Source organism: Protomyctophum bolini, assembly GCF_963924005.1.
Source record: "Protomyctophum bolini genome assembly, chromosome: 19".
Taxonomy (NCBI): domain Eukaryota; kingdom Metazoa; phylum Chordata; class Actinopteri; order Myctophiformes; family Myctophidae; genus Protomyctophum; species Protomyctophum bolini.
In genome coordinates, this window is record NC_137880.1 from 31,348,703 (window position 1) to 31,363,148 (window position 14,446).

The 14,446-nt window shown below is 40.4% G+C and overlaps 2 protein-coding genes across 2 annotated transcripts; both read right to left on the reverse strand.

The window, feature by feature from the left end:
* Positions 1 to 272: 272 nt before the first annotated feature.
* ephx1 (epoxide hydrolase 1, microsomal (xenobiotic)) lies at positions 273 to 9,571 on the reverse strand. The gene is made up of 9 exons (XM_080790233.1): positions 9,433 to 9,571; positions 7,540 to 7,739; positions 6,862 to 7,042; positions 6,142 to 6,360; positions 4,927 to 5,056; positions 4,417 to 4,628; positions 3,939 to 4,047; positions 2,673 to 2,795; positions 273 to 2,257 (listed from the first exon to the last, which is right to left on the reverse strand). Exons 2-9 carry the CDS (start codon positions 7,726 to 7,728, stop codon positions 2,056 to 2,058), a joined length of 1,365 nt encoding a protein of 454 aa, XP_080646359.1. The 5' UTR covers positions 7,729 to 7,739; positions 9,433 to 9,571; the 3' UTR covers positions 273 to 2,055.
* Positions 9,572 to 10,297: 726 nt separating this feature from the next.
* On the reverse strand, positions 10,298 to 12,521 carry srp9 (signal recognition particle 9). The gene is made up of 3 exons (XM_080790955.1): positions 12,325 to 12,521; positions 12,112 to 12,180; positions 10,298 to 11,189 (listed from the first exon to the last, which is right to left on the reverse strand). Exons 1-3 carry the CDS (start codon positions 12,394 to 12,396, stop codon positions 11,070 to 11,072), a joined length of 261 nt encoding a protein of 86 aa, XP_080647081.1. The 5' UTR covers positions 12,397 to 12,521; the 3' UTR covers positions 10,298 to 11,069.
* Positions 12,522 to 14,446: the final 1,925 nt, after the last annotated feature.

The window sequence follows — 14,446 nt, forward strand, 5'->3', positions numbered from 1 at the left end:
GGGTGCACATGATGTTATTGGGGTTTAGCCACATCCTGGAAAGACTCTTAAGAGGTTATCACAGTAGCTTAGCCTTGGAAGGTGGGTTTACACATGGGGCGGTGTTGGATTGTACTGGATTGAATATTTTAGAGAATTGTCTAAAATGAATGTTTTAAATTATGTATTTCTTCATTTGATTATTTTAGCATAATTGTTAACATGTTATTGTCTTTTCTGTATTCTCTAACAAAGCGACTCACCACACAAAAACAAAAAAATACACAGAGATACTTCAATATATCAAATTTATTCAGACACAAAATTGGTTCTGTATATAATTTTTAAAATTAAAAAAGGATGTGCCATTTCAGTAACTTTGGAATTATTATCAAACACTGCAACTGTGAATATATGTATGTGCTATAAATGTCTGACATTGTTGAAAACAGAATTCCAATCATTTAATCATCAGCGAGTTATAAAAACTAATATTCAGTATGTATACTATCTAATATTTCACCTTGAACTAGCTCTTCGTAGTAAAACAAAACGTGGTCCAATTATAATTTTCAGACACAATTACATTACTGTTGGTAAGATTGGCAAAATTATATGCATAGTGCGTCACAATCTGTGCCAAAATTATATGCATAGTGCGTCACAATCTGCGGCAATCTATAATGTTATTTATGTGTCTCTGCTCATTTCTCTGGAGAAAAGCTTTGGCTAAATGGACAAAATATAAATCTCCAAACTTTTGTTTAAGGCACTTACCGTTAACACAATGTTATTATAAGTGTATATGATAGTAACTCAATCAGTGATTTCCATTTTGAATATTGTAACTCTTTGATTAATTTAGTCGACCTTTGAATTTGCATTGTATTGTTCCTTGATATTTTATCGTAAGTCTTAAACACTAAGTACTGTAGAGGTATATAAACTGATAACAGGGTGTTAAAGAGATGATAAAAAATATCTTCAAAAGTAAAAACCAAACAAGTGCACAATGTAGTTTATGGTGCTTGAAAACGCATGTACACACACACACACACACACACACACACACACACACACACACACACACTACTAAGATAGTGTGTAATTAGTTGTCGGTAGCAGATCTCGGTAGCATTTGCTATGCATCCCGTGTCTATAATGCATTAAAAACATAATGCATTATTGTGAGCCTCAATTCTACATAATTAAAAAACATACATTTTAATGATTGACTGAAACTCTGAATGAATTCAAGCTGTAGTTTTCTTTTAAACAGGATTTCTAGGGCCATAATAGTTTCACAAAAACATAATAATAATCATAATAAAAACAACACTACATTCTGATGGTGCAGAGTAGACTAATCATGTGGCTGTGTGTGTGTGTGTGTGTGTGTGTGTGTGTGTGTGTGTGTGTGTGTGTGTGTGTGTGTGTGTGTGTGTGTGTTTAGTGGGAAGATGTGTGGCATTATCAGTAAGAGGAATGTCTGAGATGCTGACTATGTTGTCATCACAACAGCACCACATCTACCCTGACCTCCCATCTGCAGCTGCTGAGTAAACTATAGAGACTGACTGATTCACAACAAGCGCATGGTGCTGCTGGGTCACACAGCCCAGGAAAACCCCTTCTGAATAATGCTTTTGGACCAGGCTAATACTATCCTCCCATACTCCCATACAAAAAAAACATATATTTGTACATTTATTTTTGCCCAATCAATATATCAATGCTGTCGGGTGTTGGTAAATTGTATTTAAACTTTTTATGTTTTTTTTGTTTTTAAATGAATGCTCTTACTTAGTACTCTAAGTAGTGAAAATTATTTGTGAACCAGTTTTATAGTGAAAGTGTGTCTGTGGGCTTTATAAATATGTAACCAATGAAAGTATTACTAAATAATAACTACTGCACTGCACATTGGTTCCATTGGAACACAGGTTCTTTTCCCTGTAAAGTAATGGTTTTGGAGAAGTTTCCACCCGACAGTGACAATATATTTTCAATCCATGTACCCATCCACTCACCCACCCCTGTTCATCCCTCCATCTATCGATCATCATGCATCAATCTCTACTTCTTCTCCAGTGTCTTGACAAAGTTCTGGATGTCCTCGGCCATTAGCTGAGGCTCTTCCATGGCTGCGAAATGCCCTCCGCGGGCCATAGGTGTGTACGTCTGCAGTTGATGGTATTTCTGTTTCACCCACACCTTGGGCATGTGCATGAGCTCCTTGGGAAAGGAGGCGAAGCCAGTGGGAACATATACCGGTATCCTGGGAAGAGAGGACAGGACATAAGTGGTTTAACATGGATACGTTTGAATATTGTTATGTTGTTTTTATGTTAATGTTAACTCCTTGCTTCCATAGACATACTGGGCATACATGCACGTTTTAGGAAGCATGGCTTGACTGGATCAATATTGCGACCATGAAAACACATCACGCCAATGAACATCAGCAGCCAATGAGGTATCTATTTGTATACAGAATATATTTGTAACATTTCTCTCAAAATCCGATTCACTGAACAGCAAATGGATTGGGAACAGTGGGTAGCGAACTTGGCCTGGCGGAGATCTGCACTCTTCTAGTTTAAACATTAACTTGGTTGAGCCCCCATTGTTTACACTTCTATTTGAAGTCAATGGTTACCACCATGCATTGAGTTGCTTCCCTCCACTCTTACTTGTTGTGAGGCTGGTTGAGACCCTGCCTGAAGTTCTCCTTGTAGAACCTCATGGAGGAGACGATGCAGCCAGACGTCCAGTAGATCATCACGTTGGTCAGAAGGTCATCCAGAGAGAACTGCCTGCAAACCAGCACACACACACACACACACGTGCTACAACGTCAACACAGGTAAAGCACATCATGGTTGCCGTATTCCAGTGGTTCAATTTCAAGAACCTCCATTACTCTCAGAGTTACAGACCCGTAAGGGTTCTAGAACCCCCTCAAGGAATCCTGAGGGTCCATGAACCACTGCCCTAATAATGATAACCTATCACCTTATCACGATTACCTGTAATAGTGATAATGTACTACCACTACTGTGATGTGACTGTTACTATTGTTACTACTACTTATATTATTTAATATTTATTTTGAGATAAAATTCTGTTTGGATGCGAGAATTGATCAAGGTCACGTTCAGTATTGTTTAGAGTTATGCCACTAAATAATTTAGAATTTATTTTTGTTTTTGTTTTACTTTGCCAGTTTGAGCTTAGGTTTTGCTCATATGGTGTGACTGAGTTAATATCTAATCACTGAAGGATAGTGTCAAAGTTCACAACACCTTTGTGGAGGTCAGTGAGAGTCTGTGAATGAGCTACAGTAAATGTGTGTTCAAGTTAGATTTGATCCCATTCTTTTAGCCACAGTGACCTCACGCCCTAGTATGAGCGAATAGGGAAAAGGAATCGACATCACATGAGTGTAATGGAGGCCCAAATAAAGGTGCTTCTGGTGTGGATTTGACACCAGAAGCACTGCTCTGGGTTATGCCCCTTCTTCATTTTTCACGTTGCATGTCGCTACTCAATGATACTTGACCATGAATTTGCATTAGGACAGAAAGATATATCACTCTATACCCAGGGGTTCCCAAACTGTGGTGCACGAACGAAATGGTGTTATTTAGCACAAACGGCAACATCCGGTAAACCACTGTTGTAAGTATGTATAGAGCAGCTGCGGGAGTATACATGTCTCTCAGTGCAGTGACATTCTGTGATTATCTGCCATAATAATATTGAAAATGTAACATTTTTGGCTAAATGCAACAAGACTTAGTGTTGGGGGGTGCATCAGCTAGGTCTGGGGACGGCTGCTCTATACGATCCAGCTCACAATCCATAGCTACACACCTGTGTCTCAAAGAATACAGATGTGTAGGTTTACTGATGTTTGAATCAGATGGCATGGCCAAAGCTAACGCTCCTTTTTCTACCTGGTCAATCCTCCGTCATCCAGGTTCCTGAAGTCGGGGTCAGTCCAGGTGGAGAACTTCTCCAGGATGTAGGCAGCCAGGCCCACTGGGGAGTCATTTAGACCTCGTCCTGCAAGTAGGTAAAACAATACGCGCATCATGACTTGAGGCTTCTGTAATATGTAGCCAATACCCATCCTTGGTTATGCATCCTAGTGGTCAGACTGTGTGCATTTTCAGAGATTGTTTGTTCCAGTATTGATCAATGCAATTAACATAGTATACGTTATGCTCTTATTTATCTGTATCACAATTAAAACTAATTATTGAAGGTTTTAAAGACAGAATACAAAGAGAATTGTATTATATAAATGTATTATCCTTAAAAAAGGATTTTGTATTGCCTCATATCATGGGATCCATAATAACATATCCCAATCAATCGATCATCCACCGCAACATCGTAATGCTGCTTCACCACTCCTTGTGTAGTCCTTACCAACAGTGTCGGGTTTGGTTGCCTGGATGTGCATGTAGCCAGATTCTTTGACAGGCTCCACTAGCAGTTTGTCCATGAGGGGGTAGAGGCGTTGGATGTCCTGCTCAGTGAAGTCAAACAGGGTAGGGAATCGACGGCCTAGCATGAGGGACAACGTCATGGACAGCCCTGCCTGAGGCGGGGCAAAGTTCACGTGCAGGCCTTTCACTATTCTGGAATGCACATGAAAAAGACATATTTTTTAAATATGGTTAAAAATGTGTTATGCTAAACAGCGGTTGTTCAATGTTTGTGGTGATTATAAAAAAGGAAATATAGCTGTTGCTGTTGATAGTGATATTTTTGGTGAAAACTAGACATAGTCATTGCTATAGTATTCAGTCATTTCTTCAACAATTTCATGTGGTCAGGGTCACCAATTTCATCCGACCAGGAGAGAGTACTGCTTATAAAGTACTACAATAGAGATTGTTAAGCAGCGTGGTTACAACTGTATGGCGGAAGACTTACTTGGGCTCCAGCTGAGCCATGTTGGTGGTGACCTGCGAACCCCAGTCTCCTCCGTGGGCGTAGAAATGCTGGAAGCCCAAGCGCTTCATCAGCTTGTGAAATACATGTGCTGCACACACCGTATCAAAACCTGGACACAGGGAGAATGCACGCTTACCTCTACTAGTAAATGATCTCTGGCTTTGTAATACAATTAGACATATTTGTCATTAACCAGGCAGGCACTCACCATCACATCATTTTACCATCACAAAATTCTCTCAGTGCCAGAAGAAAACAATAAGGATGACATTGCATAAATAAATGTATTGTGTGTAATAAATGTAAGCTCTTGATCTTAGCCTGGCTAACATAAGTTCTGGACTGACTCCAGAGTCTGGGAAAGCCTTCTTTGATCTTGTCAACAAATTACAGAGATAATGAAGGGATTGTGTACTCAGACCTGAGTACTACTGTACACTACGTACGCACCACCTAACAAAATCATGGGCCACCTATTTGTTCTTCTCTAGTGGGGGTGTAGCTAACTGAATGGCAGACCAGTGACATTGCGGATTCAAGTTATATTTGTCATGATCAAATCAAATCAACTAATCCAATAATTCCCGAGCACAGCACGGCTGCAGCTCACCACTGACAGAGATGGGTCAAATACGGAGAACACATTTCACTGCGGTAACGTGTGTGACAAATCGTACGACTTTGACTTTGATGATGCAACACTTTGTGAACTTGTAGATCTGCAATTATCTTTTTTTTTTAAAGACTTTTGAAAGTCTTGATTAGTTTCATCAACTCTTATGCCCCTACACTGTACCACAGAGGACAGAGGTGCATTAGCCCACCCTGGCCAAGACCTACGCTGTAGAGGCTATCATTTGTTTGGGCAGAAGTTGCAGGATTTTAACGGGAGTATCGTCCAAGGTAATGACGAATGCAACAAACAAGTGTTTGTGATTGGTTGGGAAAATATCGTATCCGGGGGAAATACATCTGACGGATGTTCCGGACAATACATCCACCGATAGCTTCTCTGCCTTACGTTGGGATCAGGCTTTTCTTTTCGCAGATAAGTAAGCCTGGGACCGAGGCTAGCATTAGGCAGGCTAGTTAGATCTCACAATATAGTGTTAGTCTACACATACAGTATACTGTAATGCTTTAACTGGCCTTGTTAACTGAACCCAACCTGTGAAGAAAACCCCCTCGGCTGACCTTTCTTATGTGGTGCTTCCGAGTAGCCATAGCCTGGTATGGAAGGACATACCACCTCAAACACCGGGCCATCTGGGTCAGATGGCTCCGTTAGCAGTGGGATCATTCCGTAGAAATCATAGAAGGAGCAAGGCCAACCGTGGACCATCATCAGTGGAATGGCACTGGTCCCCTCTGCGAGGTTCTTGGGTTTCACGTGTATGTAATGTACATCGATGCCTGGGAAGAGATTAGAGAGAGAAAAACGGATAGTGCACTTTGCTTACATTTATATTTATATGCCTACCTGCTAAAGGCTCATACAACACACAAATTCCGGACCCAATTGCAGAGGGCCAAGCAAGACTCAAATTTCAAATTTTAAACCAGTTGGGATCAAATTCCTAATCCTAGCAGTGTTGATAACATGCTCTATCTTCTAAACTGCACAGAAAGCCTCTACCAACACTGCAACTTTCAAGAAAAGCGATTTTCCCCTGACATACAGTATCAAGTGATGATGTGACCATATATCCTTTAACCTTTATTAACCCTGGAGGGTTTATTTGTAAAAAGATATATTATATTTTTCACCCATGTGCCAATGGTTCCTGCACGCCTAAACGCGTCTGTTTGGTTTGACTGCTGCTGCGGATCCTACATCCTACATCATTATTAAACAATACTCCTAAAGACTATTACTGAGAGTGCAGATTTTATTCTCCTCCTGTGCCTCCTCACCTTCGATCCTGGTTTTGAAGTGTGGGTACTGGTTGAGTTTGTCCACCTGTGTCCTCCAGTCAAAGTCATGTCTCCAGTAAGACACTACCTTCTGCAGATAGGTAGAGTTGAAGCCGTAATTGAACTGGCTGTCTTCCAGGGCGGGTACAGAGCGAGTCTGGTCTATCCTCCAGTACAAGTCCTGAGGGCAAGAGTGGAGTAGAACAGATTGGTCAGCTTGTTCCGCAGAGGAGCATAATTAGGGAAAACCAAACTATACATTTAGGCCTACATGCACACTAAATTTACTGTAATACCAAAATTACATTACATGGAAATAATTGGATTGAAAATTTAAAATGTGTATGTATATGAATGTGCGCGTGTCATATCCAGACGCACGTTTAGAAGCCCCAAGCACATCCAACAAAGCGTTTGCATGTCCAAATAATAAAAGAATTAATAGAAAGATTGGGGAAAACAAGACAGTCTTAATCGGTTTTGCTCACCCCAATTATGGAAAACAGATAACTGTGTTTATATCACCATTTCAATAACCAGAATATTGCCTTGATGAAAAAAATGTCATAATTGGTGTTTATTAAACACACTCATTGTTAGCACTATTTCCTCTCATTCTCCGGCGTGACCAGTGTAATTGAATTTGATCAAAACGCCACCAATAACACTGGTTCTAACCTCTAGTTCTTCATCGCTGGTTGTGACCTTGAAGGGGCGGATGGTGAGGTCCTCTCCGTCATCAGAGAGGACATCAGAGCCTATACCCCACCAGCCATCCTCGATCTTCAGAACCTGCTTCCTGCTTCTCTGAACTAGATAGAAGAGCAGCCCTCCTATCCCCACGGCAGCCAGCACCTCAATAAACATGGTGCCCCGGTCTGCATGGAGGGGATGTGAGAGAGAGGAGAAATAAAAGGTGTTAGGAAGGAGGAAGGAGAATGGGGTGAGTTAATTCTTCCTAAACAGTGAAAATTAGAATGAAATTGTTGACCGTCCTAAAAGGAAAATCCACGCGAAATTGTATTAGTGAAGTAGTGCATTTCCCAGCATGCTATAACCACCTTACAGGATAACCATATTAACCCTGGCATCCCTATTTTGGGAAACTTTAAACTCCCTTTCCCCTTTCAAAAATAGCAGATCTCCAAACTCACATATCGTGAAGTTTGAACTTCTGTTATTCTTTTCCACCTCTCCATCAACTTTGCATCCCTTCACCCAAACCCCCATAAATGTATGGGCATTGGGGCAACTCAAATAAATTATTTCCCAATTATCCCATGTCTCTGCAACTCAAAATTAAATTTCAATCTGGAAGAGGATGATTTCATTAAGATTCTGAATTCCATTGGACTGGATTAACAAAGTGCATGTGTTGTTGTGGCAGCTCTAAATATCCCAGTATGCTATAACCACCTGACAGGATTAGGTAAAGAATGGACTGGGCAATGCCCCACAGTCACAACTCCTGAGAGCAGAAATGCTGCATGACAAAGCTGTTCTCTTTCACGTTTACCACAACTAATCTATGTATTGTTCTTTTGTCATTTTCTGCACTTTTTCTTTACCACTTGTCTAGAGTAGACCCTCATACATATAGTAAACTGGGCCTAAGTTAGCCCTGCACTTGGTCCTGTCTTTAGTTTGTTTCCCTCGACACAAAATATCTTCACGAAAAGCCTATCTAAAAGTCCAGTAGTCCACATGTGTTGTGAGAGTGTATGTCTGCTATTTTTTGGTTAACGTTCACCCCAGAATAGGGAAAGGCGCCTACTGTGATCCAAGTGAAGTGCTTTAACAGCTTTTCAGACTTAATTCGAAATTCAGTACATAACAGCAAACAGTCAATTGCTTTTGTTAACTTTTATATCCTATCAATGTAGGCCTATAATGTAAGATGAATGGACTCATTTAAATTAGTCCACTGCTATAAAAAAAAAAAGCCCCATCAGTGATCCAGAGTTCCAGACAAAACAACCCTTTCTGGAACAGACAGCACACTGAGAAAGCATAAACAATCCGTCCTATTGTACATACCGCCACCTACTGCCCTCATTACCTAACTGCACATGACTCACGAACATTATTATAGCCTAGCTCTGGTCCAAATTAAGTCCATAGCCTTAATGCCGTCGTTGCATTAACGGCAATAAGGATATGGACCACTGACCAGAGCTAGTTATAGAGCTATACAAGTGAAGAACACGAGTTAATGTGAATAGAATGCGAATGCGTTTGAGATGGGTAACTGAACTTAATCAATCAATCAAACAATCAATTGCTTTTCACTGTTTGGAATTTACAAATTATTATGAATGGTTTCAAATGCTGACAGCGTGAGAGACGCACGTGTAGACCATGGACCTATTACCTATAGTTATAAACGCATGGACCGCACGAAAACATTTGCTCAATGACACATAGCCTTATTCACGCACGCAATCAATCATCCCCTGATCAAGTTGCAACACAGTTCCAGTTTCTATTATCGAGGAAGCGAAAATGAAACTAAAGGGTATGAGCTCAACGTTGTGCAAAATGTAAAGTAATTCGTAAAGTTATTGTAATTACCTTTTTGTTGTTAACTTGTCTCGCTAGGTAGAGCAAGGGGCAGCGACAGCAGGACAGGACCAATGTCCATCCGTGCCAGATAGCGCCGCGGCTCAGTGAATAGAGTTGACTGGGTCTGGACTGGACTAACCTCGCCTCACCAGGCTTTCCACCGCAGGTCTGGACAGGTTCCATTACAAAACGTAATTTCCTCTCTTGCTTTACGGCCACTAACGGTTGCCAGGCTTGTTCCAACATAGTAGCTCAGTGGTTTTCAACCCTTTTCTTATCAAGGCCCATTATGTATTCAGCATTTGAGCCACGGACCACCATTTGATTACATTTAGCCTCTGCGACCCAAACCTTAAAATATTTTGTTGTCGTTGGATAAGATTTTGTCCACATTCCATGCTGTATTGATGTTGGTATCCGTACCAATAGGAGATAACAGGCAACACAAATAACAATTCTACATTCTCTAATATATATTGATATAATATTGAGACTTGTAAATTAACTAATGCAGATATTTAACTCGAGTAAAAATGAAACCAAGGTTTTCATTTTACTCTCAAGAGGGGTAGTGTCAAATTCGTTTTTAAACAAGTGCACACAAGGTGGTGAATGTGCAGTGTCATAGTAAAAGCATTAGCTAATAGCATTTCTCTACTGTATACAGTATCAGTCAGAACCATAGAAATTATCCCCCCCCCCCCTCATGGAATTTGGACATTCAGCTCTTAACAGCTGAATGCCGATGGGGAATGCATGTGCTACAAAGTAATTAGGACATGTAGCCAACAAAACTGGCATCCATCTACAGTAAATAGAAATACATTACACCACATCCTTCAGAGCCATCACTGGTTTCACATTGGCATCCGTGTGGGGATAAATAACTTTTATTGGACATTTACAGTTATTTTTAGTAGACAAAATGGCAACATGGGACCTATCAACAAGTTGGTATGAAAATCCACATTCAATCCTGCTTCTTGTATGTGCCACCACCATGGTCTGTGATACCACATTTCTCCTTGCATGTATTCTCAAAAATTGTTAAAAAAAAAAAAGGATATAAAATTGAAACCAATGTGATCATGATCATGTATACAGAAATTGGAAAATACATGCATCTTTCCCTTCCATTGTTGTTCAAGTCCACCTTAAAACAGAAAATTAATGCAAGCTCTTATAAAGAACTGTAGGAGTTCAATCTGTATGCTAAGCAGCAGCAACACTTTGCACCACTATTTCCACCCCAGATTCTTTGAGCTCCTTACATTTCCACATCTTTAGCCTATCCCCAGGCGTCCTGGTTGCCCACACTGATGTAGCTAGTGCTACTAGTACAGTTAGGGATGTTAATTAAAATGTCAGAAAAAGATTTAAAAAACATGTGACTGTCCATTTAACATGAATAGGACATCTTAATTAAATGTGTCACAAAAAATGACATCTTGTGGGGGGAAAGAAAAAAAGAAAACACAAAAATCACATCCCTGACAATACTGAATCAGCATAGGTTGCTGGGCAGACTCCCATCCACAACTCTTCCATTCCTTGTCTCTCCGACTCCCGCCTCCGATCCATTTTGTGTCTCAACAACAGTTTTCAATCTCAGTCCAGGTGTTGTAGAAGACCAGACCCAGAACCTTTCAGTCCGTCTCCATGTCACCTTGATGCGTCTCCTTGGACACCATGAGCCTCATAAGTTTGCCGTGGAGTTTCTCGATCTTCTTTACATCTTGTGCCTGGTCTGTCTTGTACTGTAAACACTGAAGGAACAGATGGACACAAACACACACACACACACACGGGGTAAGTGCCATGCACAGTACAGTGTACCAGGTGGAAGCAACCGTTTCTCATAACTTGGTAACATCATGTAGACCGGGGGTCCTCACAGTAACTACAGCTGATGGAGTCTGCCAAATCTTTGTGTTATGGGGAACATTAGCCGAAAACAGCCCATCAACAGCTAACAATTAATTTGCAAGCTTGTAGATCGGATATTGCAAGCTTGTAGATCGGATAGTATAGACTACAGGGGGAAAAAAGAGCAGACCAAGTACAAAGCCAGTCAAGTTGACTAAATATTGTGAATTTGAAATGTTGACAGTCTGAAAATACACATTAGCGAATATCCAAAGATAATGTCAAACAAGTGACTTGTTTGACATAATATGTCAACCCCCTTAGCTGAGGTGATGAAGCAGCTAGGGTTCCCCACAAAATGGTATTATATGTGCTGCAGATTGAATTTTTTCATAGATTACATAATATGGCTTTGTAGACTATCCAAAGATAATGTTCACATATACCAAAACGTTCATAATTAGCCATACATAGTATTTATAATGATGAATCCATCAGATCTTTTTTTATTAGGATTATATGGCCATATTATTGTGCTTGTTTTTTGAGGGGATATTTGGCTTATTTCTCTCACGAGAGTTGGCAACACTGCACACCGCTTATAACACGACACACTAGTAGTAGTTGAACATACGTTAAGAAGAATTATGGAAAAACAACCCAAGCTCACAACACGCCGCGATTCACGCAACATGAGCTTTGTATATTTTCTTATTCTTTTTAAGATTTCGCATATAATGACGTTCCCAAAACTGGGACGCTGTGGTTTAAACCGAGTGTTTTTTTACGTGTGATCACTACTGTGGATTTAAAAACACTTACCACGGCATCGTCGGTTACTTTGATACACAGGTTTCCATCGCAGTGTCTGTACTTCATAACCACTCTGACCTGAAACAAGGAAAACAATCGGCTAAGTCGTGAAGTGATTGAAAACTCTGGGGATTCATATCACAAATGTGTGGTCAGTCAGTGCCATTAGCCGACAGGCTAGCCCACTAGCACGACTCACAGGGGGAAACCGTGTCGTCTTACCTTCATAGGATCTGTCAAATACAGTTTTTCGGCTGCACGAGCGAACTCCTCCCAAGTCTGATAGTAAGGCATGATCCCAGTTAAACAGTGAAATGTTATTCTTATGCGTTTTATATATTTGTTATTGTAGAAAAATCAGTTTCAATCTGTTCCTCTGGGTCGCTAAGTTCGGAACACCACATCAGCAGCAGCATGAAGCCAGCCAATCAACGTTAAGACACGACAACTGGGAACCGCATCCGGATCACGTTTTCAAAATAAAGCTTTCTGAAGCAATGTCATTTAGCGTGTATCTCGCTGCTTCAGCGAACCTAACCTCGCATCACCGTCCAGACTTTACAGCGAACCTATTTTGAATGAATAACGGAAATAAATACATCCTATTAAGTGGGAGTAATGCATTATAAAAACCCATCTAATGGAGTGGAAATGTCATTATTTGACAATACAATTTACGTGATATACATTTTTATTTCGAAAGATATTCACTTTTGTGGAAGACCCGGACATAAAAACTCAAATATAAATACACTGTGGATCCTGGATCCCATGGTGGGAGATGCTTATTATACCGCCCTCTGTCGGCTGTGTGCGGACACACACGCACAGTCTCTTGAACTGATTGATTGATTGATTGAAGTATTTATTAACAGTTTGGAGAATTACAGTACATTTCAAGCACAACTCAATACAAAACTGTTAACTGTGGACAGTGGACGACACCATAAAGCATTACACTCGTCCACCATTTTTTATTTCAACATTTAGAGACGTACAAATATACACTTCTATATAGCCAAAAACAGGAAATAATCATAGACGAGGTTAAAAAAAAAAGGCTGTTGGTACTGTAGTTTGTTTTGGGAAGTCTGGAGCCTTGTTTTAAGGGATTTTCAGGTGCTGTACGGTACCAAGAGGTGCATGACATAGTCAAAGAAACCTTGTACGAGTATAGGGTCTTCAAGGTGTTTTTATTGACCAGTGAGGAGATCCTGTAGGAATCTTGTTCTTTGGTTTACTTTTTTGATTACGTTGGTGGCCATCATACCTAGGTATATGTAATTTCATCTTTTCGTGTGATAATATTGTCTTCCCAGGTGTAAAGATAGTTTGTTATCAGCGAGCCAGGTGCAGATTCTACCGAGTTCAGAGGTGAGGACCTTTTCAACCTGCAGTTTGGACTATCTGGACTTGGGGTGATGGATCACACAGCTGTCCAAAATCTCCCATTATTATATGTTCAATTGGGTTGAAATCTGGTCACTTACTGTGAATATTCACGTAATTTTCATACTCATACCATTCAGTGACCCCTCGTGCCCTGTGGAAGGGGGCTGCATTGTCATCCTGGAAGAGACCGCTATCAGAATAGAAATGATATACGATAAAGGTGATTACTCAGAATAACTATACTTTGTTTTGAGTTGCAGTGACCATGACCCTTAAGCAAGGGACGACAAGTGGACCAAAAGCATGCCAGAAATAATCTCTTCAGTTTAACAGAGCCATTCATGCCTGTTTGTTGTTCTGGTGTAGCTACCAGGTGATCTGGTATGGCCACTTGTGTAGAATTAAAGGATGATTAAACCATCCATCCATCAATCTTCAACCGCTTATCCATAGTCGGGTCGTGGGGGAGAATTAGGTTCCACCAGAGAGCTCCAGACTTCCCTCTCCATTAGTAACTTCCTCCTGGGGGAACCCGAGGCGTTCCAATACCTTTTCCACATTCTGATCACGACCTGCATTGATTTTCAGCCACCTGTGGAATAGTTGGCTTTATGTTTTTGGCACTATGTGGCACTAATACAAGAGCCATCATTTGTGAGCTTAAACTAGAATTTCTATTTATCTATGGAATCTACTACATGTCTTTCCCATAGATCGCAATTCAGATGTCACTTTAATTTCTGTTCTAGGTCTGCAACCTTTTTGACATGAAGTGCCATGTTTTTAACTTCTTGATAGTGTGCCATATCAACATTACATGATCTAATACACCACATCAAAATAACATTTCCAACTGATTTTGATTGTCCATAGGCCTATCAATAACAACCTTTTTTAATATTTAATGATATTCTTTCCCATTAGCTATTGGACATTGTAATGATCATAGACT

What these genes read in the sequence shown, in the direction of transcription:
- srp9 (XM_080790955.1), bottom strand. Translation starts at nt 12,396, where the DNA reads ATGCCTTACTATCAGACTTGGGAGGAGTTCGCTCGTGCAGCCGAAAAA. An exon ending in ATTTGACAGATCCTATGAAG is followed by an intron (nt 12,181 to 12,324) that starts GTAAGACGACAC and finishes TCCTTGTTTCAG; the next exon opens with GTCAGAGTGGTTATGAAGTA. An exon ending in AAGTAACCGACGATGCCGTG is followed by an intron (nt 11,190 to 12,111) that starts GTAAGTGTTTTT and finishes CTGTTCCTTCAG; the next exon opens with TGTTTACAGTACAAGACAGA.
- ephx1 (XM_080790233.1), bottom strand. Translation starts at nt 7,728, where the DNA reads ATGTTTATTGAGGTGCTGGCTGCCGTGGGGATAGGAGGGCTGCTCTTC. An exon ending in CTTCAAAACCAGGATCGAAG is followed by an intron (nt 6,361 to 6,861) that starts GTGAGGAGGCAC and finishes ATCTCTTCCCAG; the next exon opens with GCATCGATGTACATTACATA. An exon ending in GGAAGCACCACATAAGAAAG is followed by an intron (nt 5,057 to 6,141) that starts GTCAGCCGAGGG and finishes CCCTGTGTCCAG; the next exon opens with GTTTTGATACGGTGTGTGCA.